The 23,352-nt window shown below is 37.9% G+C and overlaps 2 protein-coding genes across 7 annotated transcripts in view; both read left to right on the top strand.

Annotated features, from left to right (window-relative positions):
* Positions 1–194: 194 nt before the first annotated feature.
* Positions 195–11,728, top strand: LOC113067035 (CTD small phosphatase-like protein 2-A). 2 transcript variants are annotated; one of them, XM_026239241.1, is made up of 13 exons: positions 195–379; positions 2,263–2,474; positions 2,555–2,693; positions 4,523–4,669; positions 5,663–5,881; positions 5,981–6,068; positions 6,155–6,266; positions 6,352–6,438; positions 6,533–6,595; positions 8,646–8,725; positions 8,910–9,036; positions 9,123–9,218; positions 10,211–11,728. In XM_026239241.1, the coding sequence occupies exons 2-13, from the start codon at positions 2,286–2,288 to the stop codon at positions 10,274–10,276; spliced, it is 1,413 nt and encodes a 470-aa protein (XP_026095026.1). In that variant the 5' UTR covers positions 195–379; positions 2,263–2,285; the 3' UTR covers positions 10,277–11,728. The 2 variants fall into 2 exon arrangements, with proteins under 2 accessions (XP_026095026.1, XP_026095027.1); XM_026239242.1 differs by lacking the exon at positions 195–379 and adding an exon at positions 1,858–2,169.
* A 1,647-nt stretch (positions 11,729–13,375) lies between these two features.
* Positions 13,376–23,352, top strand: part of LOC113067034 (S phase cyclin A-associated protein in the endoplasmic reticulum-like) — a 109,349-nt gene continuing 99,372 nt past the window's right edge. The window contains exons 1-4 of one of the 5 annotated variants that reach the window (XM_026239237.1): positions 13,376–13,757; positions 18,079–18,196; positions 20,808–20,884; positions 21,343–21,540. In XM_026239237.1, coding sequence (XP_026095022.1) covers positions 13,584–13,757; positions 18,079–18,196; positions 20,808–20,884; positions 21,343–21,540 — 567 coding nt within the window. In that variant the 5' untranslated portion in view covers positions 13,376–13,583. Of the gene's footprint in view, positions 13,758–15,825; positions 16,378–18,078; positions 18,197–20,807; positions 20,885–21,342; positions 21,541–23,352 lie in introns of those variants that run through there. The other 4 variants (XM_026239236.1, XM_026239239.1, XM_026239238.1 and 1 more) reach the window with 4 other exon arrangements.

Below are 23,352 nucleotides of genomic sequence, written 5' to 3'. Positions count from 1 at the left end.
ACTTTATGAATATAAGATAAATGACAGTTTCTTCATAAGGTTTGTATATTGACTCTTTAGATAGATAGATAGATAGATAGATAGATAGATAGATAGATAGATAGATAGATAGATAGATAGATAGATAGAAGCTTCACTTTCGCTTATCGCACGGCCGCTTTCTTTCAGAATATATGCGCATGCGCGGTAGTGTACGGCGTCATCCGGGTCCTGCGCAAAGCTAGCTCTGAGAGGAGGCGGGAAATGGCGTCCCGAGCAGCTGTAGCAGATTTGTCTTTCGTTGTGTGACTCGCGCTCAGCGGAGAGGTGAAGTGACGGACGAACCGCTGTGGCCAGATCCACAACCAGCTCCGGATCGTGCCGTTGCGACCCTTGGCACGTAAGTGTTTGAACGGAGCATATATTGTTCGCATACATAGGAAAATGAATTTTTAACCCTACGCCACGGTCGCAGTGCTTTGAAATCTCGCGTCTTCACGCCTCGCCCCCTCCGTTTGAGAACACGCTCCTCATGAAGACGCCGCTGCGCTAATGTCTGGATCGCATCTAAACAAATATTGATTTATAAATAAAACACCATAGTATAAATAAACAAAAACGTCTCTTTGTCGTTTTCCAACGCGTGTTTACTGTATAAAAAGTCTGGTTCGCTGGAGCGCGGGTAACAAGTCATCGGTTAGCGTTAGCCGCTCATAATAAAACCCCATGGACTCAAATATCCCCCTCAATATAAGATGTGCTATTTAGATGAAAAAACTGGAGTGGGTAGATCGAAGTCGGTTGGCCAGTTTCACTTGCGACTGCTGTTAGCGATTTTATTGTTTTGATGTCAAAACCCGTCTTGTTAACTTGCGAGCGACCATTTTTAGCTCCATAATGTTGAGCGCGAAGCCGCAAACTGACAACAAACACTGAAGTAGCTCAAGCTTTTAGTTGTGTATTGTGTTGTCTGGAGAGGATAGATTTACAGCACGGTAAGTTATGTGTTAGAAATGATCGACAGGCGAATGGCAAGCTACATTTGTTTAGATTGAACAAGCGAAGCGGTGTATGAAGAAGACATGATTCACCCGCCCACTTCAAACACATCTGAAGACTTTCTCTAGTTTTTATCTGCTGCACACACCAGTGCCTTCAGACAACCTTTAAAGAGCACCGTTCTCCTGTTTCTGTGTTTAATTCTCATCGTTATGACTGTAAAACATAAAATAACCTTTTATCACATGCAGCGTCACTGAAAATCAAGAAACCGTTCATTATAAAGATTTAAAATATTAATGATGTCTTTTTGTCTGGATGTGTTAGAACAGCGTGTACATCTAACACTTTTTGATGTCAATCGTTTTTTTTTCAAGCTTTTATGAAAGTCATTTATTTCATGACATATTTGCATATTATATAAGTTATATAATTGTAAGCCTACTGTAAGTTACATTTGTACTGTACAATCCAAAAATATATATTTTTGCACTATTAGTTGCAATGCTGATATTTATGTCTTAAATTCTTGACATTCAAAGGTTCATGAAGTAAACCTAGCCACGTGTCTGCAAAAGCATGTTAAAGTAGCAGCACATGCAGAGTTGTAGTTTGTTACATTTACTGTGATGCTTTCTGAATACACTGGTTCACGAGCTGCTAATGTGAACAGGTGCCTGCACTTTGCTGTGAAACATTTAATTCTTAATGCAAAGTCATAATTGCATGCCTGTGTGTGTGTGTGTCTATATATATATATATATATATATATATATATATATATATATATATATATATAGACACACACACACACACCATTGATCTTGTTGGAGCATGTGATTGTTCACTACACTAATTCCAAAATTTATTACTGAACAACTATTCCAAGTAGTTTATTTCACAAATCCCATATGCAAAACCATCTTTGTCAAGGTTTGCAACCAGGTTTAACCCATCATAGTCACTAGTTATGGTGATATAATTCCCCATTGAGTTGGTGATGATTTCCCCATCTTTTTTGGCACTCTCAAAGAAAGCCCGTAGGGTGCTGTGGAGACCTTTCTTGTCAGTGGCACCAGGGGACAGATCCGATTGTTTTCCTTGAGTTGCCGTGACTGATCTCTGCAATGGAATTTCTCAAGAGCCGTGTTGGCAGCTGAATATGTGGTATTCAGTGTTATTAATGTAACGGTGATGAAACTTATGCAAATACACACGGTGAAGCTCTGTGAATTCTTTTTTTTTTTTTTTAAATGGTTGTTTAACTGTTTGTGTCTTTCCCAGTCTTACATGTGACTTTCGGGACAATGAGGCTGAGAGTGCGTAAGGCATCTCAGCAGCGGAGCGCCATCCCCCCGTCCGCCCGGACCGCCAAGGCCAAGAGGAAGCACTCCGAGGTGGAACACACTCTGTCCTCCGAAGACGCCAAGATGCAGAAGCGAGACACGGGCATTTTCTCCACCATCAAACGGTTCATCAGAGGCAATGCTGTCAAGGTTAGGATTTGAACTTGGGTTTTGTCCACTTTGTGGAGTCAAAAGTTTGGTTTGGTTTCAGCTGTGTTTCTTAATGTCAGGTGGAGCAGTGCACTCCTGCTAAGAGAAGCCGTGTAGAATGCGATTCAGACAGTGATCTGATCACATCCACTCCAACCGGTGGGAACCTGCCCAGCAGAGCAAACCCCAGAACCCGCAGGAAAGGCCCTGTCAATGGAGGTAGGAGAGCTGACCCTCACACATAATCAGGCAAGGGATCGTTCATTCAAAAATGAATTTGTTCCAGACCTCTAGGAGTGTTTTTTTCAGTTGCTGAACCCAAATGAAAGTATTTTGAAGAATATGGTAACCAAACAGCTGCCAGTAGCCGTTAACTTCCATCATATGTAAAGAAGGCTACCGTCAACTGTTTGATTAGCAGCGTTCTTTAAAATATCTTATATTTTATCTAGGGATGGGCGATATATATCGCATGAGATTGTCACTCGCATGACATCAGTAAAGCCGGTTCCCTGATAAGCGGTAAATCGGCATCACCTGCTTTCAAATGGAGCGGCATTCAATAGACAGAACTAGGGCTGTGCGATATGGTGAAAATATCTAATTGCAATTAAAAAAAAAAAAATAATTGACACATTGCGATTTTAAATTTGCAAAGTCAAGCCCCAGCTAAATATTGTCAAAAATGTGAAGCACAGTATCATTACCCTGCTGAAAAAAAACAATTCTTACAGTTTCCATTAAACCATTACAAAATTCCTTTTTGTTTTTAGCAGTATTGTTCTATTGGTTGCCATCTGCCAGGTTACATCCCACCAATAGAATCCATCAAATAGACACCATAATAGTTTAGATTAAAACCAATACAATTCCCATTATAACTCTGAAATCCATTCAATTTTCAATTGGGGTTTGGGAGGGGTTCTATATATTTTAATTCATTTTACAAATTTTTATTTTTTCAGCAGACAAGATTATAAAGGTATAACTACTTTTACAGAAATAACTTCTTTCCAGTTAATTATTTCAGTATTATATCAGTAATTATTTTATGTTTATAAGTAAAGAACTGTATTTCTTTAGTCAATTATTAAAGTATTACATATGTTACACTGTATTTGGGATTTTAAGAACAAGTGGAAAATGTGCTGAATATTTCATTTCATCCAAGTGAAATTTGCAAGCAGTTAGATTGAATTTGCAATCATTTTAAATGCGGAGCCAGGCGCGAGCTGACACAGGTTGCACGCATGCGTCAAGCCTCATCCATACTGGCAGATGCACTCGTGGAGATTTGCGGTGCAGTGGGGAAGAGAGGAGCGAGTATGAGAAGCATTCAGAGACAGGCTGTGTGCAATGCAATAGGAGATGCTCTCAATGCATTGTGACACAGCTCTTGCAAAATACCTTTTTTGTGCGTTGTCTGTCATTTCGATGCTTAAGTTACATAGCATATTTCTATTTACTATTGAGCTGACCTCGTTTTTTTTTTTAATGGTGGGCGTTTAGCAGTTGGCTAGAGCAGAGCTGATTGGGGAGAACGGAGGTGCCCTTACTCTGTTGGTTAGTAAGACTGTCACTCAAGGGTACACATTGCAGACTTTTGCGATTAGCAAATCGCAACGTCTCAAATCGCGATTTCAATTCGATTTCGATTAATCGCACATCCGTAGACAGAACCGTAGTTAACTGACAAGCTACGCAATATCACGTTCATTATCGAAGGTAATTCATCTGCAGAAATGAACGTGATATTGCGTAGCTTGTCAGTGATTTACGGCTCTATTAAATGCCGCTCCATTTGAAAGCAGGTCATGGCGATTTACCGCTAATCAGGGAACCAGCTTTACTGATGAAATGCGCATGACAATCGCATGCGACATATCGCACATCCCTAATCTTATGTATAGAAACTCATACGGGCGTTTAGACAACTTGAGGGTGAGTAATTGATGATACAATTTTGGGATAAACTTTTGATATATGTGAATTATGCAGACTGCCAGCGTCTTCTTGGTTTTGATTGTTTCTCTTTTTCTTCTGCTCAGATACCATGACAGGTCAGAGTAAGCCAGTGAAGCCCAACGGGAAGCTGGAGGTGCAGACAGAAACTCTGGGCAGTCCTCCCCGCACCACCCTCCTGGGAACCATCTTCTCTCCTGTTTTTAGCTTCTTCTCACCCGCCAACAAAAACTGTAAGGAACTGTGATCTCAGCTGATGAACGTGTGCACCTAACTGACACTGAGAGACTGATGTCACATTAAAGTGTAGTTAGTTCCGCCTATTCAATCGCCTATGATCACATTTAAATACATCATGAACTTAATATTGACCGTAGTTAATTTATTTACACACATTCCTGGGGCTGGATTTACAAAACATTAAAAATAAAGTTATTTTTAACTGCCAAAATTTAAGGATGATCTTATGGAACATCTTAAGAGTGTTCTGAAGAGATTCCTTTGAAATTCAGAATTATTTTTTTTCATCAGCAAATCTTAGAATTGCCGGATAATCAGCACTGACTTAATGCTGGCTAATTTAACACGTTACAGCAATAACAACACTTGAAAATAAATTTGGAAAAGTGTATTTTTCATTGGGAAACAGTGATGCTCTGAAAAAGCCTTTCTTGAGTATTTTTTGCCTCTCTATTCTGATCTGAATTAGAAATGTCACATATATGAGTAACATTGGCTGTAAATATTTTTTCACTCACATGACCATAAAACCAGACCAAGACCTTCAGAAGTCGCATTGAAATGTCTAAATAAATGTATTACTAATCAGAAATTAAGTTTTGATATATTTACAGTAGGAAATTTACAAAATATCTTCATGGAACATAATCTTTACTTGATATCTTAATGATTTTTGGCATAGAAGACAAATCGATAATTTTGGCCCATAACATGTTTTTTTGGCTATTGCTAAAAATATACCCCAGCGATTTGAGACTGGTTTTGAGCGCCAGGGTAACTTATAGGACTAGTATTTTTGTCACGATATAGCAGAATTAATATGATACAGCAGCCTGAACCAGAGCAACTGCTGTCTGAGAACATCTTACCTGAACCTAGTGAACCAAAACAGTGCATTTACCCACAAAATTGCAGAGTTTTTGTTCATTCTGAGCTCTTTCTGATATCATCACCCTGTTAAACCTACTCTGTCTCTTGTCCTCCAGCGACGGCGGGCTCAGATTCCCCGGGGCAGGCGGTGGAGGCCGAGGAGATCGTGAAACAGCTGGACATGGAGCGGCTCGAGGAAACCCCGACCAGTACCACCACAGACAACCGAGACATGACCTTTGACCCCTCACTAAACCCTAGACCGCTGCCTCACATAGACACCTCGGTAGAGGAAGGAGAGATCATCACAGAGGCTGATATGCCACCGCTTACTGGTGAGTGTCTGGGATGGGTTTCTTTCTCTTTTTTACTTTATTTGTATAGCTGTACCACTATTTGAAGGTGACAATCCTCATATTTTCTCTCTGGGTTAGCTGTAGGATCCAACAGCAGTTATCCGGATGTCCCGCCATCACCTCCAGCAGAAGGGACTTACGAAGAGGACTGGGAAGTTTTTGACCCGTGAGCCAAATTTTGCATCATCATCATCGTCTAAATATGATCAGTTTAGCCACATGCTTGTGTGCTAACTTGCCTCTGTCTTCCAGTTATTTCTTCATCAAACACGTGCCACCCTTGTCTGAAGAGCAGCTGCACCGTAAGCCTGCGCTCCCTCTGAAAACCAGGAGCACACCCGAGTTCTCTCTCGTCCTGGACCTAGTAAGTTGCCGTCCATCATTAGTCTTAGCTGATTAATGCAAGCAGTTTTTGATGCAAAAATGAAGGTGCCCTTGTTTTATTTTAGGATGAGACTTTGGTCCACTGCAGCCTGAATGAATTGGAGGATGCAGCCTTGACCTTCCCTGTGCTTTTCCAAGATGTCATTTACCAGGTACAAAATAATTCAAGTTTTGTACCTATTTTTTTTTTTTTCCCCACAGGTTTGTTTGTACTTCTAAAAGTGATTTGCTCTTTTATTCCTTAAGGTGTACGTCCGGTTACGGCCATTCTTTAGAGAATTTCTGGAACGCATGTCTCAAATGTATGAGGTCAGTGAGTTTTTTTTTTGTTTATATTTATAAAATTTTTGTTTTGTTTATTATACCATAATGCAGCTAGCATGCTAATTTAAATCATTTTATTTATTTTTGAGGTTGTAAAATTAATGTTCAGCAAAACACACGCAAATGTGTGTCCCACTACTTTATTACTTAAAGGCACACATCCAATAAAATGTCAATTAGTATCTAACAAAAAACTGCACATCAGAAGTACCTTGTATTCAATACATCAAGCACTACAATCTGTTGAACTGGTTGGAGTCCTTTTGGAAAGTGTTAAATTTATATATTATTATAGATTTTTTTTTTTTATGTTTTGAATCGGCTTATTTTAATTTGTTTAATTTTAAGTAAATGTTATGTGCTTTTTTTTTGTAGTTTTAGTGTTTTTTTTTTTTTTTTTTTTTTTTTTTTTTTTTTTATACGGTTTAGATTTCATTTATTATTATTTCTGTTTTAGTTTATTTATTTTCAGGAAACTGTTTTAGTCCTTTGACTTGAACCTATTTCAGTTTGTTACCAGTGCAACATTTATGAATTGTTCAATGTTTTCAACATTTACTTTTTATTTATTTCAAATAAAATTGTTTTAGATTTATTCAATGATAATAAAAAAAAAAAATTGTGAAGTCCCATATTTTGTTTGCAACCCCTTCCACTTTACACCAATTACCACCATTTATATCGGTTACCAAACTTGTTGATCAAAGGGTTTTATTTTTTTATATATATATATATATATATATATAATTTTTTTTTTTTTTTTTAATTAACATGTTAAATAAGCTTCCCATAACTTCAAACCAGTGATTGGTGCCAGTTATCTGACTATTTCTAAGTGACGTTTTGTTTTGTCTTGTCTGTTTCATTTTTGTTTTCAGACAAATCAGACATGTCTTAGATTTTTGATTAATAAAAAAATTGAATGAGTCCTCAGCTATTGGTCCTTCATGTTCGTGTTCAGTCCTGCTTTTATTTTCTAACTCTTAACACCTGTTTCACATATAATCCGTCTGCAGTCCGTGTGCATTACGTATGTTGTGCTAAAGCACTACGGACTCATTGTGCTTTCACACAGGACGCGTTTGCAGTCTGCTACTGATCCGTGTCAGTTTAAGCCACAAGAAACAACAATTGTCCTTTATTTTGATATCAAATCATGTAAAAAAATAAATAAAACAAATCAAAAAAAATTTCAGCAGTGTGATACTCTTTCATCACTGAACAGTAACAATCTTTCATAGACATAATTAAATTCAAATATAAACAACGTATTACTCATGCATTTGACTGCTAGGTTTTTATAATAAGTTGCTGAAACAAGCTGCAACACATTTAAACACAACATTAGCCTACTTTTCTTGTTAGGATATCACAAACATTTAAAATTAAAACTCACCACTGACAGAAACAGTCGACTCTCGTGCCTTTTACATTTAAATCTTTATTACACACAATCCAACGGGTCTTAAATAACTTTGTTTTTCTGCCTCTAATAAAGTGCATATGTAATGTTGCCTTGTTTCTCCAAAGTTGACCTTTTCTTGTTTTAAATCAAGCCAAAACTCATGTGTTGCGTGTGAAACACATTAGGCTTTAATTAGTATACATTTATTGTGAAATGACTGCATTTCCGTGTCAATCCATGTTTATTTTTACCGCGAACAATGCGCGGTCACTTTAATTCAGCGCATGCAGCAGAGCAAAAATAGACTCTGTACGTAAACGATCGCCGCACTGCTCCTGGAACGCACTGACGGACCTCGAACGCGTGCAGTGTGAACGCTGGAATCCGTTAACATGGGTGCGTAAAAAAATACGCAACTCATACGCACCGCAGACGGAGTATGTGTGATACGGGCGTAATGAATATCCTGCCAGTGATGTGGTCTACTGCTTTCACTTGTTTTTGACACTTTAATTTAGACTGAATAAGCACTTTTGCAATACAATCATTATATCTGCACTGTTTGAACTGACGTTAAAGCAGACTTGAGTTACAACTGGCATTAATGACGTAGTCTTGAATTATCTGCAGATTATCCTCTTTACTGCTTCCAAGAAGGTGTATGCTGACAAGCTTCTGAACATCCTGGATCCTAAAAAACAGCTGGTTAGGTCAGTTCTCAAGCAGGTGTCAACTCAGTATAACAAGTGACTTTTAATGGCATTAAAGCTGCATGTTTCCTTTTCCACTAATAGTGTGCAATATTGTTGGGAACAGATGCATGTCTGGATTCTCATGTTGTTAGATGTTGAAGGTGAGTATTAAGCTCATAATGTCTTTCCTCTGGTGTTTCAGGCACAGATTGTTTCGCGAACACTGCGTATGCGTCCAAGGCAATTACATCAAAGACCTTAACATCCTCGGGAGAGATCTCTCCAAGACGGTGATCATAGACAACTCACCTCAGGCTTTTGCCTACCAGGTTTGTGAAGCCGCCTTGAGTTTCAGCTCCATTGAAGTGGTGAGTTATTAGTATGTAAAGCTCAGGATGTGCTCCTCTCATTGCAGCTTTCCAACGGGATCCCCATTGAGAGTTGGTTCGTGGACAAGAATGACAATGAGCTCCTAAAGCTGGTGCCGTTTTTGGAGAAGCTGGTAGAACTGGTACGTTCGCCTAGTCTCTTGTTTGTGCTGCTTTTGAAAGATAATGCGCTTTTATATAATTTGTTTTTAGAAATATTTGTTCTATACTAGTTTAATCTTTGGAGACAAATATTTAGTTTTTTATGATTTCTTTGTAATTTAGTAGAAATTTAAAAAAATTATATAAAAAAAAATCTATTATTTTAATGACTCAAACACAGTCTGTGACACAGAACAAAACCGGTCTTCTTTGGCCTCAATGGAAAACATATTTACACTGTCTATAGTGCACTACATGTGATTCACCATAAAGAAAATACTAACTCGTAGGGCTGCACGAATTGCATAATTGTCAATTACTCCCTTGAAATTGTAATTGCGATTATTTGTAACAATTTACACTGAATGTAGTTTCTATACCATTGTTTGATGCAACTGCATACCGTATTTTTATATGAAAAAAAACCCCAGCTGAAAACACTCTTAGTGCTTTTCTGTAGTATTATGCCTCAAATGTCAACTATACATCGGATTGGTTTCTTCTTTAAATTATAAAAAAGTTAAAATATTTATGGTATTATAATGCTTTACTAAAATTAAAATAATGGGAAAAACCCTAAAGATAACATGGACTTTGAACGATTCTGAAATTGTGGCATCCGTAACTGTAATCGCGATTAGAAATGTGATTAATTGTGCAGCTCTGCTTACTCGTATTCTAGAGAGCATTTGATGAGAAGCTAAATTATTATCTTGTAAATGCTAATTTTGTCATTATTTTGGAGCACACAGATAACCTTAAGGCTAACATAGTCATACTAAAAGCCAAAAAACTTCATTTTACGGGGACTTTACATTATAGTGTCTTAATTTAAAGACTTTTTTTTGTTTGTTTGTTTTTTACATCAGGCAAAACATTTGAAATTATGCAGTTCACCTTTAAGTTCAAAATAATTTTAGGCTTTGTCTAAGGTGTCATTTTTGTTGACTTGGCATGTTTGCGTTTGTTCCAGAACGAGGACGTTCGGCCACACATAAGAGAGCGATTTCGCCTGCATGATCTTCTTCCCCCGGACTGAATGTCGCAGCGGAAAAACATTTCTTGCCAACCTGACTGTTTTTAAGCAGTTGGGAATTTACACCATGGGGAAAGGAGAATTTGCCACAGACTCTTTGCCATAAGGATTTTATCTACAGACCTGCCTAAACCGGCGTTCTTTTATGTGGGGTGGGAGGGAGGATTGTGGGGCTCTGGACGAATGTTTTAAAACAAATGACTTGATGTATGCATACGTTTTCTAGACACACACATTTCTGGAACCGAAGGCGAGGCTGAGAAGATCAGTTTTGATTGGTCGTCCGTCTCGGCTCTAGGGTGGAGTTTATGCCTGATTTAGACTTTAAGGTAAAGCGCTGTGCAGAAGTGGACTTGCGTCACTCCTTTTGGTGCTCAGAGGGACCCTCTGCCCTTCCAGGCCACTGACTTTTACTTCAACGATAATGACCTGTTGGATATAAATATATAAAACATGAATATATACATTCAGCTATGTGTGTGTATATGTATATATAACATTTGTACATATATATTTTTTTCCCGTCAAGTTTGTAAAACACGACTTGCCTTTTGGTTATAATTCATTATGCATTCCTTTTTAGTTCAAGGTCTTTTTTCATAGACGAGCTGGCTTTTTATTAATTTTTTTTACTGTAGATTTTATGTATATTTAATGGCTTCTCCGTTATGCTCTATCTTTTTTTTTCTCGTAATCCGGTGAAATGTAATCCAATATCCGGTCACATCCCATATGGAAAACAACAGAAATGCTCATTTGTAAATTTCAGTCCTGCTTCTCTGTCTGTAGTTGTGGCTTTCGGTTACTGACCGCTTACTACCGTCTGTCCTAATTTGGAGATTTTAACTTTCTGTTCTTAGTTTGTTTTTCTAAACGAGTGTAGATGAAATGTAATGCTTTAAATTTCTTTTCTGTAGAAAAACAATAATGCTTTGTCTCTTTCTGAACTGTCCGGTAAGTGTAGCAGCAGCACATGAACTAGCTTGAATCACTGCATCTCTGCTGTATTCCCGGTTTTCCCCCTCGTCCCGCTCGGGAGTTATCATGTACAGCTCTACCTACCTCTGAAGGGTAGACCTTCCGTTTCATTCAGTGTTACCCCAATGTTTTTTATTTCCACGGACAATAATACATGATTTTAATGTACAAGAATAGTTTGAATTGGTTTTTCTTTGTTATTTGGGATGAAAGCATCACATGTGGCCTTGATTTGTTCGTTTTATCCTGATCAGATGAATGTTTTCAGATCTAACTATAAGCTCATCATCACACTCACAGTACATATGACTGATGATTTTTATTGTTTTAGAGGAAATGAGACTTCAACTGAGAAATTAGGATTTTGGGGGGATTTTTAATAGCAATGTCTGACGTTTTTGAGAGAATTGGTCAGATTTAACCTCTGGCAGCTCTTGGCAGCTTCTGTTTTGGGAATAAAAACATGCTGTCAATGGATCCGTTATCTAGATTTGAATATAAAAAATGCAGTGGATGAAATGAGTGTTTTGATTGGATGTTTGTGTGATTGCAAATGTCTTTGTGAATGACGTGGACCTTTTTAAAGATAGCTGTAAATGCAATGAATGTATTTCAGTGTAGCTTTTGCAGCGCACATGGAGCAACAAGAAAACATGTTTAACCTCTTAACATTTTTTCAGATCATGTATAATTTCATATGCATGTGCTTTTCCTGAAATGGTCATATAAATATTTGTATTTCATGTAGCTTAGGGTATTAAAAAACAACAACAGCGGTTAATCACTGAAAACAACATGCTGAAGAATTCAGAGCTGTTTTTGCACATTGTTGCATTTTTACTTGTACCTGTTTAAACGTTTTTCTCATTTTAAAATTAATTTCAAAGAAATGTCAGGTTCTTGGATATATATTTCTAATTGTAGATATAATGGTTAGATTTAAAGGTGAATAAAGGTAATTTTAATGCATGCTTTAAATGAAAAAATTTAAATTGATCTACAAAAAAAAACTTCATGTACAATTTTATATTTTTTATTAAAGTAAACCATACAAAATATATATTTTACATTACAATACATACTGACTTAGGCCTAAAAGTCAGTCTCATATAATTCAATGTTTGTATTTAATAATATTATGTGAGATTTTATGGTTAACTGGCAATCTGCTATTAAACTTATGATTATTATAATATGATACTTTATTGATTTTACATGTCACATCGTCATACCTGTCAAGTTTTGAATTTGAAAATAAGGGAAATTTTCCGGCGCCCAACGCAAGCAGTCCCACCACCCCAACAAAGCTCCAGTATCCCTTACATTTTAAGGCAGGTGTTATAGCCCAAATGAAAACACAAAAGGGTATATATGAAGAGCATTTATTTAAAGGCTTATTTGCATATTTTCTGTTAATTTAACATTGCTTGTCTTTACATTTACATTTTATTTTCATTCCACACATTCTTTTCATTTCATATTGCTTTTCTTTTACAGTTTTTCTTTTTATTTCACATAACTTTTCTTTTAATCTTTGAGTTGTTGTACAAATTTGTTGCAGACTTTGCATTCTTTAAAAAAGTAAATTCGCTGTCCCATTTATCCTGGTATTTACACATGGGTTTTGGTACTTTGGCAGGTGTGCCTTCACTCTCTATCGTAGCATCCATCATCCGTCTCGGTTTTTTCTTTTGTTGTTGTTGTTTTTCCCGCGTTATAACTCATGTCACCTGACCTCACACACCCCTCGCGACAGACTACTTACAGGTGGCAGTTATCGCGAGACTAGTGACAGAGCTCAGATTGGGAATGTTTTTATTAGTATTATTTTATTAATAACGCAGGTTAAAAAAAAAAAAAAAAAAAAAATACGGGAGGACGGCGGGAAAGAAGGGTAAAATACGTGACTTTCCCGGCCAAAACGGGATACTTGACAGGTATGCACATCGTGCACGTGATGTGGCATCCACCATTCAGTTTCGGATTTAAAATTAAAACTAATTTTACAGGTTGTTTTGCTAATTACGTGGTGTTAGTCAGTGGTCGATCGTAACATGTTCTCAATATTATGAAGAAGAAAAAAAAGATGTAGTATTTATTTAAGGAACCCTACTTTTGGCGGGAACTGTCGCACTGTGGTTACAGTGTTGACGGTTGGCGGAGGTGGAGTCGGTAACGGTCCTCCTGTCCAGCGGGGGGCGTCGCAGTCTCTCTGCGTCCTGTTCGATCCGTGAGCGCTCAGTGTAAAAGAGGAGGAGGCCTGTTTAATTTCTCACCCTCTGGTTGCGAAGTCCGTGTCCTGCTCCAAGACGCTCGTTTAAACATCGGGCTCATGTCGAAGGACGGCCGGTACGAGGCGCGCCGCCGCGGCGGGGGTCAGCAGCACCGGCTCGGGCTCAGACTGGCTCAGAGCGGGGACGGCAGAGACAGGTCGGCCAGCAACAGCTCTGGGTCCTCTCACGGAGGAGGCAAAGGCAAGAATACGCCCATCAACATCGCCCTAAAGGTAACGAACAACAGCTGTCTCAAAACATCGCGAGCTGTCTACTTAAAGCGCATGTTTGGTCTTCATAGGCTTTCATCAGGCAGCTGTCACAGTTACTGAGTTACTATGCGAACAGTGCTTCTCCGTTGCTACAGTTATTGTTGCTGTCATTCTTACACTGGATGCTTATTTGTTACCACTGTAACACTCTATCTATCTGTCAACAAAAAATGGTGAAATTCTTCTTTTTGAAGATGCCTGATGAAGGTCATGTGACCGAAACATTGTTATTAAACCTTTTTGATGCTTTCGCACTAATTTACAGTGTGCAGGGACTGTTTTCTTTTGTGCATAACATTACACAAAAGTAACACAATGCAACATCGCATTAGCATAACGAGGAAATGCAGTCAAATAAATGTAATGGGTGGTGTAAATGACTAGATCTTGCATCCCATTTTTATTTTATATATATATATATATATATATATATATATATATATATATATATATATATATTGCAAGGCTGCTTTTCAAAAAAAAAAAAACATGAAATTATTGGCTCTAAATGATTTTAATATGTGAAAACAAAAAGAACACAGAGACTCCAGAAACGCCCTTCAGGTCCTAGACCTGAATCTACGTGTTTATTTTGCGATGTATGACCATCTAAATCTATTTTATCCTGCTTAGTATAAAGTTGCTTGATAAATAAATACATGAACATGGAAGACTGAGACAGAACTTGAACTCAGGCATCAGTTTGTTGGATTACTTGATCTATAGTGTTGTTTTTACAAAATGTGAAAGTAGAGGGAAGGAGTTATAGTAAATATTGTCTGTGGAACCGGGTTTGTCTGTTTAGACAGCATCAGCAATAAAGTGATCGTAGTCATGAGTTTTCCAGGCCAGAAAAAGCCATTAAAAGTCTTAAAGGATTAGTTCAACCAATAATACATTTATGTAATTAATAACTTACCCTCATGTCGTTCGAAACCAGTGAGATCTCCGTTTATCTTGGAAACACAGTTTAAGATATTTTAGATTTAGTCCGAGAGCTCTCAGTCCCTCCATTGAAGCTGTGTGTACGGTATACTGTCCATGTCCAGAAAGGTAAGAAAAACATCTTCAAAGTAGTCCATGTGACATCAGAGGGTCCGTTGGAATTTTTTGAAGCATCGAAAATACATTTTGGTACAAAAATAACAAAAACGACGACTTTATTCAACATTGTCTTCTCTTCCGTGTCTGTGTGAGAGAGTTCAAATCAAAGCAGCTGGATTTCTGGTTCACGAACAAATCATTCAGTTCACCAAATCGAACTGAATCGTTTTAAACGGTTCGCATCTCTAATACGCATTAATCCACAAATGACTTAAGCTGTTAACTTGTTTAATGTGGCTGACACTCCCCCTGAGTTCAAACAAACCAATATCCCGGAGTAATTCATGTACTCAAACAGTACACTGACTGAACTGCTGTGAAGAGAGAGATGAACACCGAGCCGAGCCAGATAACAAACAACAGATTGACTCCTTCTCGGACTAAATCTAAAATATCTTAAACCGTGTTCCGAAGATAAACGGAGGTCTCATGGGTTTGAAACAACATGAGGGTGAGTTATTAATGACATAATTTTGATTATTGGGTGAACTAACCCTTTAAAGAATTGTTGAGCATCTGTTTCGGTACATCATCATGTTGTGGTTGTTTTTACAGTTATATTTTTGTTTAATATTTGAGAGCAAGTTACCTGAGCAAATTATTTATCAAGTAACCAGCTGTTTTATTCCAAGTAAATTTGCTCATTTTTGAATCGCCAAATCAATGTCTGATTGACAAAATTGACTTGGATCATTTGACAAAAAGCTGTTTATTTATTCAAGCTTGAATGCACAAATGATAGTAATATAAACATGTTGAAAAAAAATATATATATACATATATAATTAGTACATTTTCATTAGTTTAAAAAAAACAAGTTGTATAAATGAAATATTATATAAAATAATTTGTTTACAAAAAGGTGACATACCGGCTTGAATCTTGCTGTCTTCAAACCGTAGATATTTTTGCACGCTGTCATCCTCGCGGCTGCGTCTGTTCCACATCTTGTTGCCGTGTCTCTATTTACATCTGTATCCCAGTGTGAGTTCTGCACCGCCGAGCTCCAGGTGGTCATTGAGTCTGCGTGGTGTCCGATGCAGACGCGCTGACACACAGCCCTGCCGCCTCCAGCACATGCTGGACGAGTGGGCGTCCTGCCGTGTGCACATGACTGCACAGAGAGCGGAGCTCTGCACAGTACTCGGCCCAGCTCTGGAGCGTGACTATGCTACAGTTAAGACTGCAAAACAGTAGCGGCAGAGTCGCTGTGCGGCTGAGACTTTGCAGAGAGATTTTCCCTATGTCCAGGAGGAATCTGTCCTGCTGATTGGCAGAGGCATCTACTCGGCGAGCTAGCAGGAGTCACGCTCAACCACGGGGCTATTTTTGGTCTAGCTGTCAAATGACGATGACAGGCCATTCGTGCAGCGGAGATGCTGGTGAAGGGGGAAAACAGGTTGCCATAAACAAACTTGGTAGCATGTCAGGGCCGGATATGGATGAGGAACCTGCTTACAGACTCTACTTCTACTCTGTACGTACCTTCTGTTGTCCTCTCCTCGTTCTTTCTGCTTCTGCATTTAGACGCGCTTGAAACTCTATCCTTGCAGCGGCTTGCAGCTCTGTTATTCATCCTGAAAGCAGTTCTTTGTAGCTGGATGTCCTTGTTTTGCAGTTCTACAGAGGGTCGGTTCAATCTAACTCCAGTGACCTCGGGTGTCAAGGGGCCTGCTGGTGATTAGGTCATAAGCCCGATTCGTCTCACACATGCATGGAGCACTGACCTGAGATCAGATACACCCTTCTCACTTTTACCTTGGTTGTTTTGCACGGACGGATGCTAAATCAGGAACGGCTTCCCCCTTCTGCCGAGATGCACGACAAATGTAGACTCAGTCCTTCCGTTGCCAGTCAGCTGCCAGAAACCTGGAAAACCCAGAGTAAATATTTACCATCCAAACACCCTGCTGACAGGCAACAAGCTCATTTTCTTGCGTGTCGTCTTTTTTAATTTGCAAAAATGGTTCGTTTTGAAATCTCAAAGCCTCATTCATGCTTATCTCCCGACCTCTAGAGAGTAAAACTGTGTAATGAAGGCTGTTGTCATCGGCTAAGTAGGTCAGTTGTGTATTTTAACCCTGAGGACATGAGATAGTGGCAGGGGAGGACTGTACAATGTTTATGCATGTGTAAAAACCAGTGAGCCTTATTAAATATTCTTCTCTGTGAGAGAATGTGACAGATGGAACAGCTTTGCGTTTGTGTAACAGTGGCATATTGCCAACAAACAACTGAATAATTAACTATATGCCAAATTATATATTTTTTGGTTATATTATTATTTACTACTTAAATGGTGTCTTTCCTACCGTTCTGGACCTTGAATGTGGAAGTTGTGTTGCTGCCTACAGACGGACGGAAAACCTTCGGATTTCAGCAAAAAAAAAGGGGGTTATGGGATCTTATGGGTTAGGAGTGACATGAGAGTGAGTTATTAATGACAGAATTGTAATTTTGGGGTGGACTACCCCTTTAATAGGCCAAACCGCACTGACCAGTGGTTGAGGATCCATGTGTGCATTGAACATACCACTGTTTGTCTTTCTACTGGTGCTGCTGACGTGACATTGAATAACCAGTGATCTTGGCATCACTTGTGCTTATATTATCACCTCTGGAAAGTCATATAAGGAGACAAGAAAGTGGTGTGAATTAATGGTAATTATTATAATGACGAACGTCTTCAAATCTTGGACGGAATAAGCTCACTCTTGACAGTTGCTAAGAGCTCTATCTGTGGCTGTGATTATGAAAAGGACAAGGATATATCGTCTGAGACTACTTTATAGCTTTATTTTAAAAGAAAGCGCCACAAATAAAGAAATGGTCCACTCAAAATACAGGACTGATGCTCAAATTGTTTCTTAAACGCACACAGTTTTCGCTTCTCAAGACATGAACTGATGGACTGGAGTGGTGTGGGTTACTGTGATGTTTTTTATCAGATGTTTGACTCTCATTCTGATGGCACCCATTCACTTCAGAGCATCCATTGGTGAACAAGTGATAGAATGATGAAATGATGTTCCCATGAAGAAACAAACTCCTATTCATCTTGGATGTTCTGAGGATGAGAAATGTTTCTATTCTGAGTGAACTGTTCCTTTATTTGTGGAGCTTATTTCTGAACTATTTCCCCACCCCTAGTTGCATGTGGTTCTTCTGTTTGCTACAGGCCTCTTTCCAGCGGTCCAACAGCCATGATAAGGTGAGGAAGATCGTGGCCGAGGAAGGCCGGGCTGCTCGAAACCTCATTGCGTGGAGCGTCCCAGTGGAGAGCAAGGAGGAAGAAGGTGAGATCCATTCAAACGCACTCATGCACACATATTATAGGAAAGCTGGCATTTGCATTGTGTTGTTTGGTAAATAGGGTGTAGATCTTGGAGAAACCACACCAAGTTAGGGAAACCTAAGTTTTTTTTTTTTTTTTTTTTTTTTTTTCTTATCAATAATTTTTTAAGAATAATATAAACCCTGCAATTTAAAAGTCTGGGGTCAGTAAGCTGTTTATATATGTATATCTTTGTGTGTGTGTGTGTGTATTTAATTATTTATGTTTGTTTATTTAGTTGTTTAATTATTTGTTTAATTGTTTTTATTTATTATCATTATTATTATTATTTATTTTTTTATTTTTTTAAGAAGTCTCTTATGCTCACCAAGGCTACATTTATTTACAACAATACAGTAATTTTGGGAAAAACTTGTACATTTTAAAATGATTGTTTTTCTATTTGAATATATATATTTTTTTAATGTAATTTATTCCTGTGATGTAAAGCTGAATTTTCAGCATCATTCCTCCAGTCTTCAGTGTCACATGACCCTTCAGAGATCATTCTGATGTGCTGATTTGCTGCTCAAGAAATATTTCTTATTATTATCAATGTTGAAAACATTAATCCAAACCATAATACATTTGTTCAGGATTCTATGATGAAAAAAATAAAAAAAATAAAAATATCCAAAGCATTTATTTGAAATCGACAATCATTTTTGATCAAATAAATGAATAAACGTGTTCAAAAATAAATGAAATATTACATGCGATGCATTTCTCTTGCAGTCAGAAACAGTCTCTCATCCCATGGGGCTCATCGCCCATCAGGCCTCCACTTCAAATACATCCTGCTTTGTATAGAGACAACATTTGCAAAGCAAATGTGGGCGATGAACAAGTGCTCCAAATCTGTCATCCCCTCTCTTGTACCTGGAGTTACAGCACACTCTTTGGCGTAGAGAGTGTGTGTGTGTGTGTGTGTGTGTGTGTAAGCTGACCCAGATCTTCTGTTTCTCTGACAGTGTCCCTGACAGGTCACCACAAGGGTCTTTTGTTAGTTGGGGACTGCAATATGTGTTATGTCGGAGCAAACACAACTAAGTGTACACTTAATAGTTAGAAGTGCTGATTGAGAATCAGTTCTGTCCCCTCATATCCTGATAAGGAGGGTTATATTCACTAGAAGAGGCTGATGACTGCAGAAAGCTGATCCTGTGTTAATACTGACAACACAATACAGGCCCTGATCCCAGACCAGTTTTAATATTCAAAGATACTTTATGAAATCAAGCACTGGCTAAAGATGTAATAGAGTAATAAAACAGAGGAGTGTCTAGGTCGTATTTCAGCCCTAAAAGTAAATAAGGAAAAGGTTCCACCTTATATTAAGTGGCTTTAAGTACTATGTACTTACATCAAAAAATAAATCCAATGTACAGGCACTTATTGAGTTCATACTGTATTGCAAATACACTGTTGCTGCTATTGAGGAGAGATACGGGGAAGCTTAGGGACAGGTTTGGAGGTTTGGGTACAATTGAGGGTGGGTTAGGGTGTAAGGGTGTAAGTATAAATGAAATTACAGAAATTAATTACAGATGTAAGTACATGCAAGTATTTATACAAATATAAGAACAATTTAAAAACATACATTTAAATGATTCATTTAGTACAATGCATTTATTGTGTACATGCAAGTACAAAGTAGTTAAGGCCAACTAATATAAAGTTGGACCAAGGGAAATTTATTATGAATTTTTTTTGTTTTTGTTTTTTTTTTGCATGAAGAAACTGAAGCCTATTTGTAGCTATTATGATTTGTTTTCATTTGGTTTTTAGTTTTCATTATTCTGAATGTCATGTTGGTGTCATTCTTGCTTGACACACGAAAAAAAAAAAAGCCTAACATTTGTGCAATAAATAATACTCTGACGCAAATTACTTTATAGTAAAAAATATATATATGTATGTATGTATATGTGTGTGTTATTATATTTTTTTATTCTAGAATTAATTAAAAATAAAACATGCTTATTTAAATATATGTTAAATAATAAATATAATATTTAATTGAAAATAAAATAATATACATGCAGTGAATGATTAAATACAATTATTTATTGTATTAATTATTTTTAATTCTTTTTTTATCGCTTTTGTATTATTATTATTAGTAATAATAATATTATTATTATTATTATTATTATTATTATTATTATTATTATTTTGTGCAAGTAGTATTACAATGGCTATATTTAGAATGGATGATTTTTTTATTTATTTATAATTTGTTTTCGATAGCATGCATGATGTCATTACAAACATTTGAATTGATCCTATGCTAAATAGTGATGTAACCTCATGATTGAAATAAAGAATTGTGAATTCTTTTACAATTATTTTCAGCAAAATTGATTAAGTATTCCTGATTTAAATTCATACAGAGCCTTGTTTCATTTCAGGATCTGAACGTTAAATAGGTCTTCAGTTACAATAAATTCACAATAAATGCTCTGATGTCACCCATGTAAATTTGTTAGGTGGGATACTCTGGAGTGGACACATAAAGAAATGTGATATTTATATTGCTTTTAATCTGACCGTGTTCTTCTGTTCACATGCAGCTAAATCGAAGATTCACGGTAACAGCAATGCAAGACCTCAACGAATCAACTCCGGGGTCCACAGGAACAAAAAGCAGGTGCGACTCATTTGTATAAGAAATAGTTTTTAGTTTCTGAATCTTTTTTTAAAACCTAGAGTAACTGAAAACACTACTGCCATACAATACTGTTCATTATATAATGTCTCTATTTGCATGCACAACAAATCTGGAGCCAGGCAAAAAAATACTTGATATGAAAATAAACAAGCAGGTCTAAATCAGAAGAAAATGTTTCTTTGCTTCAAGGAAAAGTAATAATTTAACCAGGAAACTTTGAAATGGAAAGCTCCAAATACCAATCTCTTACTAATGTTAAACACTAGAGGGCGTCAGAGCCTCGTATTTATTGCGGTCTTAAGTCTTCCAGAACTTGACCCCAGTGTTTAAATATCATCACACACTGATTGTTAAAACAGTGGTCAACCCATAAAGTTCATCTGGCCAGATAGAGGTATTTAGACTATCTGAAACATACTCTCATCTGCTCTTAACAGAACTCAACACTGGACTGCAAAAGCACACCTGGGTCGATACTGGACAAAGGACCTGAGAAGAGCCCCACAAAGACGAGGCAGCCACGGAAGGTGGACCTCCGAGCACGATATTGGGCCTTCCTGTTCGATAATCTCCGGAGAGCAGTGGATGAGATCTACGTCACCTGTGAATCCGACCAGAGCGTGGTGGAGTGCAGGGTATGATTATATATGACACGCAGACCGTCAGCAAACATTTATTAGCTCTTAACATTTGAAACGGAATATTTGATAGGTTTCTAATGCTATAGTTTTTATTAAAAAAATTAAATAATCTATGTATATGCACTCTATGAGCACTAGAGGGAGTGAAGCATTGCGATGAAGCTCATCCTCCTCCTCCTCCTCACATTCCTTTTGTTTTCTGGCTTGTGTCAGAAAGGGGTTTGGTGAGAGAATTATCACTGCACCTCTCCAGGGCTTTTCTGGAGATGGATGACATGTGTAAACAAAGGGCCCCCCGCCCCACTCCTTTCGTGTGTGTGTCTGTGTGTGTGTGTGTGTGGCGGGGGGGGGTCAGGATACGAGGTCTAGGTGACATCACAAAACACTTTTTCCACCCCAGGTTCTTTGTTTAGTTTTAGTAAAAGCAGAAAGCTGATTGCAAAACATGTACTACCATCAGCCGCTATGACCAATAACCTCTCAGCACGCAACGATCGCAATAACCATTTGTCACTTCAGGTTGATCAACAGTGTTTTTGTGTCCGGTTTGGTCTTGGGACATTTGTTTGAGCTCTGTTAGCTTTGGTTGGCAGAGTCCAAGTCGGGGCACTCACTGTGTTTACCCTGGCAGGTATGTGGAGCCGGGCTGTATTTGGGCCCCTCGTCCCTGCTCTAAACTGGCTCTGATTTATCGATTGGCGTGTAATCTAGAATTATGCTGAGCAGGGTTCAGCCAACCACTCGAAGCTAACCGGCCCGCTTTGAGGTTACCTTGTTGACAGCCGGCCTGTGTGAATGTGTGTTTCATGTCCGGTGGATCTGTTCACACTTCCTGTCCCTCTGGTATGAGTCGGTGTATGTGACCGCGCTCTGCTACAGATCTGGAGTTCACTTCCATGTGACTGTAGAGGATTGTTTGATGAGATACAGTAGGAAATGACTTTTACATACAAATAAATGCTTCTTTATAAAGATATAAATCTATGATTCGGCACCTGATTTTTTTTTTTTTATGTGCATTTGCTGGCACATCTTTTGTTACATAATTGCATAAAGGTGTCTTTTTTTAATTTTTAATAAAGTGTATAAATTGTGATGGAAAAACTGTTAAAATAAACATCTTGCTTTTTTCATATTGGTGGATCGTGCCCAGTAAAACAAGAACTATGGATCATTTTAACTGTGTGTGTTCGGTACAGCATTTGCAGGAAATGATTGTGTGTAAAATGGTTATTTTCCCAGCACTCAGTTTCACCTGTGTCTCAGATTCTCTATCCTCTGTCAGTGTTGGCTGGTTCATGATTTTGTCGGGTGGGTTGATTTATTTTCATATTCAAGTAACGCCCACATCTTTAACCCACAGCCCAGAGAACTAATTAGTTCTTACCTTGTCTCAGGCTTGATTTATGTCACATCAGCCCATGGACAAGACTGTTATCCTTCTGAATATGTGAATTGGTCTATGAAAATGAGAGATGTTATCTATCAGAATTGTTTTTGTGTGTTTGAGAGGTCATTTCATTTTTCATATGACTGAATAACCCAGTAAGTTAAAATGTTAACATATTAAGCATTTTCCCGTCAAGTGTCTATATAATTCTTTTGAAATTAACTGAATTGTATTCTAAATGTATAAGGATTTTTTTTTAAGGGCACTCGGCTGTTTCCTGTCCACTTGTTTTCCCTTAGCTGTTGCATTATGGGCCAGTTTCACCCTCCACCATTCCCTAGTGTTGTTAGCTAGCCCCAATCAACAGGCCTGATGCTGGACACATCTTTCACTGGGTCTGACTCCCCTATTAACTA

The sequence above is a fragment of the Carassius auratus genome, chromosome 50 (assembly GCF_003368295.1).
Source record: "Carassius auratus strain Wakin chromosome 50, ASM336829v1, whole genome shotgun sequence".
NCBI classification, from domain to species: domain Eukaryota; kingdom Metazoa; phylum Chordata; class Actinopteri; order Cypriniformes; family Cyprinidae; genus Carassius; species Carassius auratus.
This window is presented reverse-complemented; position numbering and strand designations above follow the sequence as displayed.

Excerpts from the sequence above, each read along its gene's own strand:
- LOC113067035 (XM_026239241.1), top strand. The coding sequence starts at position 2,286 with ATGAGGCTGAGAGTGCGTAAGGCATCTCAGCAGCGGAGCGCCATCCCC. Across the intron at positions 2,694-4,522 it reads GAAAGGCCCTGTCAATGGAG|ATACCATGACAGGTCAGAGT; the intron begins GTAGGAGAGCTG and ends TCTTCTGCTCAG. Across the intron at positions 9,219-10,210 it reads TGGAGAAGCTGGTAGAACTG|AACGAGGACGTTCGGCCACA; the intron begins GTACGTTCGCCT and ends CGTTTGTTCCAG.